The 5,223-nt window shown below is 43.8% G+C and overlaps 1 protein-coding gene across 1 annotated transcript; it reads right to left on the bottom strand.

The window, feature by feature from the left end:
• Window positions 1-1,154: 1,154 nt before the first annotated feature.
• Window positions 1,155-3,877, bottom strand: LOC123133704 (alpha-1,3-arabinosyltransferase XAT3-like). The gene is made up of 4 exons (XM_044553127.1): window positions 3,697-3,877; window positions 3,486-3,587; window positions 3,319-3,372; window positions 1,155-2,464 (listed from the first exon to the last, which is right to left on the bottom strand). Exons 1-4 carry the CDS (start codon window positions 3,803-3,805, stop codon window positions 1,314-1,316), a joined length of 1,416 nt encoding a protein of 471 aa, XP_044409062.1. The 5' UTR covers window positions 3,806-3,877; the 3' UTR covers window positions 1,155-1,313.
• Window positions 3,878-5,223: the final 1,346 nt, after the last annotated feature.

Raw genomic sequence — 5,223 nt, forward strand, 5'->3', positions numbered from 1 at the left:
TCCTATACAAAAATTTCATGGTAATATATAAGTTTGACGGCAATTTTAGGAAAGAAAGTTCAATGCACATGGCAATTTCTTAATTTTTAGTACTGGCCATGAAAAAATTCGGTACATGACCATGGCAAAAATATGGATCATGACAAATTTAATAATTGACCATGGCAATGTTAGTATAACGGATCATGGCAAATTTAGTAATTGGCCATGGCAACTATTTATACTCTTCAACAAGGCACAATTATCTATTTTTTATGGGATAATGGCAAATCTAGTTCACAGCCATGGCAAATTTATCTTATGCATCATTTTTTTAGTGCATGGACCATGTCAATTTTTTATGGTGTGTTTTTCCATGAAAAACTAACAATAAAACATGGCAATATTGCCATCCTTCGGCTAGTTTGTCACCATTTTCCTTCAAATGTATGTATTTTTTCATTTCTCTAACGTGGCAAACTTACTATATGGACCATGGCAAAATTAATTTATGGATCAAGGCAAGTTTAATTCAAGTAACATTGCAAAATTCTTATTTGTCTTATCATTGACAAATTATTGTTTTTACATAAATGATCATTTTTTTTTTGAAATGGCAAGTTTTACTCAAGTCCCATGTCTAAATTTGCCATACTTTTAGACATCTTCAAAATTTCCATGCCAAACAATCACTACAACATAGCAAACTTTCCATTCTTCAAATAGTTTGCCACCATTTTCTTCAAATGTATATTTTCTTAGTTTCTCTAACATGGCAAAATCAGTTTATGATCATAGCAAGTTTATTTCAAGTACCATGGTAAATTTAATTCAAATACCATGGAAATTTTGTTTTCTATTGATTTGACAGTGGATCTGAAATTTATTGCCCAGCTCTGTTTGTGGTAGCCTGGTATAGTAAATAAAGGGTTATTTAGCAAGAATATTCGAAATTGTGTTGTTTTTCTGTCTGCCGCTCTAAGTGGAATTTGCCTGCTTGGGTCCATGAGTATCCACGCATCTCCTGCCTTTGCTTTGCTCTGCCGTGAGCCAAATTTTGATGTACTTTAGTCTTGCCTTACATTCATTTCTTTTTTTTTTCTGATATAGATCGAGCAGGTTCATGAAGATCTTCCAGTTTGAAACTGGCAAGAGAAGAACCGATTTAGCATTTCTTAACAAAAAAAAAGTGCAAGTAGACATTCGAACAAACCATCGAGTGAAAAGGAGAAAATAATGACAAAGAAAAGGGCACAAGAGGCTACAATTAACCCAAAATGGAAAAAAAAACCACCAAAAAAGAAACAACGGGACTAATGAGCATGCCCTCCCCCCTACTGCTGTCGTAGGTGGTCGAACGCTTGCACCAGCGTTGGCGCGAAGCGGGTGGTGTTGATGCGAGCGTTCTGCTTAAGATAGAGCTCAAACATATTCTCCCAGCCGCTGCGGTGGATGGAGTCGGGGTCCTTGATCGCCGGGTGCTCCGGCCCCAGCTTCTCCATCAGCGAGCTCTCCTCCGCGCTCATGCTGTAGTCAAGGTACTTGAGCCCCATGTCCGTCGCGCCCTCGCTGAACTCCGCCCTCGCGAGGTACTCCATCTTCCCGTACGGCACCACCTGGATCAGCGCGCCGCCCGGCGGCAGGTGCACCGCGTTCGTCAGCCCCGCGCCGTGCATGCCCAGCACCACGTCGAACGAGTTCACCAGCCGCGCCTGGTCCACCTCGGACCCGTTCACCCGCGGCTCCGACAGCGCCGCCTCAAACCCCGCCGCCTCCGCCGCTTGTAATATCTCCTCCTCGTTCAGGAACCGACGGAAGTCCCCCCGGTGGATCAGCAGCAGCCGCGGCTTCTTGCCCGGCTCCCGGGTCGGTGCTCCGCGTGGGAGCGCGTAGGTCTCGCGCACGAACCGGGTGAAGTCGGCCATGGTGAGGGGACCCCCCGGCACCAGCTCGGGGACGATGGTCAGCTCCTTGTCGAGGTGGAGCCCCACCGTGACGTGCGGGAAGCACCGCACATACGCGTCTCGGTCCATGTCCACGACCTCGTACTTGGACAGACCATGCAACAAGGCCTTGTACTTGACCAGCCACCGCGGCAGGTGCTGGATGTTGCTGACCAGGAACGTCACCTCGCCGTGGTACCGCCGCGACACGACGAACAGCGGCACCAGAATGTCGGTGTAGTCATGCCAGTAGTTGCCCACGTAGCCCCCGATACCGAACAGGACGGCGGGCATAGTGTGGGTCACCGTGCATGGCGGGGCGGCGGATCGGTCCTGCAGCTGCGTCACGGTGACCGACCTCAGGCTCTGGCCACCGCGTGCGTATGGTGAGATCATCCACTCCCGACGCTCCGACGATCTGCTCGCTGGGACGAGGGTCACCGACAGTGCTGTGCCATTGGTGCGGACGTCACCGTCGACTTCGCAGGTTTCGGACCAGTCACGCGAGCGGCCCTCCGTGTTACACACCACCTTGCCATTATCTGTCACGCGCCAGGAAAGGGGAAACAATTACCATTGTTTTTTTTTTGAAGTTAACTATTATATAGCATTGTTAAACGATGCAAATTGTTATCTTTTTTTTTACTGTGAAGAAACAATGCAAAATTGATATGCTTACAGCTCCCGTACAAATCGTTTAGTACTTCTACTCCTACTTCTGTGATGTGTGTTCATTTCTAGACTTACATGTGTGTGCATGCATCTAAGAGTAAATCGTTTAGTACTTCTACTCCTACTTCTGTGGTGTGTGTTCATTTCTAGACTTACATGTGTGTGCATGCATCTAAGAGTAAATCGTTTAGTACTTCTACTCCTACTTCTGTGGTGTGTGTTCATTTCTAGACTTACATGTGTGTGCATGCATCTAAGAGTAAATCGTTTAGTACTTCTACTCCTACTTCTGTGGTGTGTGTTCATTTCTAGACTTACATGTGTGTGCATGCATGTAAGAGTAAATCGTTTAGTACTTCCACTCCTACTTCTGTGGTGTGTGTGACAAACAAATTAGTTCACTCGGTAGGCACCTCGGTCCTGCGTAATTATAGCCATGATCAGGATCACATGATGTTAAATTTAGTATTCACTGTTTCCCATGCATTGCCCTGGGCAGGCAACCGTACATTGGTTTAATCAAAATATTCACTAGCTAGATCTGAGTTCTTCGAACTGACAAATTCATCAACTACTACTAGTAAGATCTGTCAGAGTTTTACGCCTATGTCAACTCACGTATTTTTTGCCAGATCTGAGAGTCGGCCTAAATACACAGGAGTCGAAACAAATGATATGAGCATGCAAACTTGATCAAAGCAAAGGACAGGAGTGCTCTGTTCACCTGAACCTTGGATCAGCTGTATGTCCGGGGTCCGCTGCACGTCAGAAGCGACGACTGTAGATTAAGCAACAAGCAAGAGTTTGATCTTGAGCTTACAGAGACTGGAGACTGGAAATAAGCATAGTTTGTTGGCACAAAGCAAGACAGATAGGTCAAAAAATACTCACGTGTTTCACTTTCACGAGGAGCTTTAATCAGTTGCATTGCACCAGGATCTCTACTCAGCTGTTTAAGCGTGATCCATTGTGCTACTGCTGCCGTAGTGGCGACTGCATATGAAGCAACAAGAAACAAGTGTTTGCCTCTTGGTAAGCAGAAGATTCATGAAACGGTACGGTGGTGATCAATCGAGGTGAAATGAAAGGGATAAATCGTTACCGCTGAGGCCGCTGATGGCAGCCTCCTGCTGCAAGATGAAACAGACGATGAGCGCGAAGAGGACGCCGGCGGCGAAGCCGGCGTTGACACGGAACGGCGCACAGCTCATCGCCACCTTGCTTTCTCCTGTCTGCTGTGGTGAGTGAGTGAGTGAGCGAGCGAGGACGCGCGTGTTTAGTCGATCGGGGCGGGCGTGTGTGTGCTAGTTGAGTCAGCTGGTTGGCATTAGTAGTGTTGTGAACAGGTTGAATTGCTGGTGATTAGTTTTTGGGGTGTGTGCACGTCGCAGTATGAGTCAGTTTCGCAGGTTATCGAGGGTCTTCCACTCGTGAAACGTATTGTTTATCCCAGCGGGATCACCGACAACAGTTGAATTGGCCCAAATGCACCTGGCGCAAACAGTAATCACGTCGTGCGTTGGTCCTTCCTGTGTTTGTATTTAAACGGGCAGATAGTAAAGACAACAGCATCATATCGCAACTGATTAAACTACTTTTAAGTACAAGTCCATGTCAACGTGAAGATAGTAAAGGCCACACGTGAAGTCGCGGTGCATGATTCGTGGTCTGACCAAGCGCATACGTGCGGTGTACTAGCGTGAACGCGATTGATATCACTCACACCTACTCCCTCCGTTCTTTAAAAAGTGTACTTTCAACATTGTTGAGGGTCAAACAATTTTTAAGTTTGAACGAGTTTATGTGAAAATATATCAATGTTTGTGAAGTCAAATAGGTATACGACGAAAAAATATTTTTATCATGAATCTAATACTACTAATTTGACGGCATAAATGTTCGTGTATTATTATATAAATACGGTCAAAAGAAGAAAGATTAACTTCCCAACAAAATTGGAAACACACTCTTTTAAAAGGACGGATGGAGTATGGGAGTACGATGATGGGAAGGACATGGGAGATGAGTTATTACCTTGAGGGAAAAGTGCGGCTCTAGAAAGTGTCCATGGCAGAGATGGTGGCGGCGAGCGGCGCATCTATTAGGAGTAGGTATCGTGCTTTATATTTTGAAAACACACATTAAGTTTTTCTAAATACATGTTGAACTTTTTTGAGCAGACATTAAATAGTTTTATATACCTGCAGACCATTTTTTTGAATACATGTTGAATATTTTTTCAATTCATGGCGAATAAAACACAATGCTAATTTTTTAAACACATGTTGAACATTGTTTTCTTATACATGGTGAATATTCCTTAAATACGTTTTACATTTTTTTAAATACACATCAAACTTTTTAAACACAAGATGGACTTATCATTAACACATGAGGAATGATGATTTTTTATAAATACATGGTGAGCATTTTTGTAATAGATGATACATTTTATATGATATACATATTTTTTTTGAATATGTGAACATTTTTACAAAACATGATAAACATTTTTTAATCACACAATGGACCATTTCCAAACATCTGACGTATATTTTTCAATACACTTTTATAAATTATAGGAACGTACTTCTAGTATGTTCAGAATCTATTTTCATAGACATTTCAT

Source organism: Triticum aestivum, chromosome 6B, assembly GCF_018294505.1.
Source record: "Triticum aestivum cultivar Chinese Spring chromosome 6B, IWGSC CS RefSeq v2.1, whole genome shotgun sequence".
Lineage (NCBI taxonomy): Eukaryota > Viridiplantae > Streptophyta > Magnoliopsida > Poales > Poaceae > Triticum > Triticum aestivum.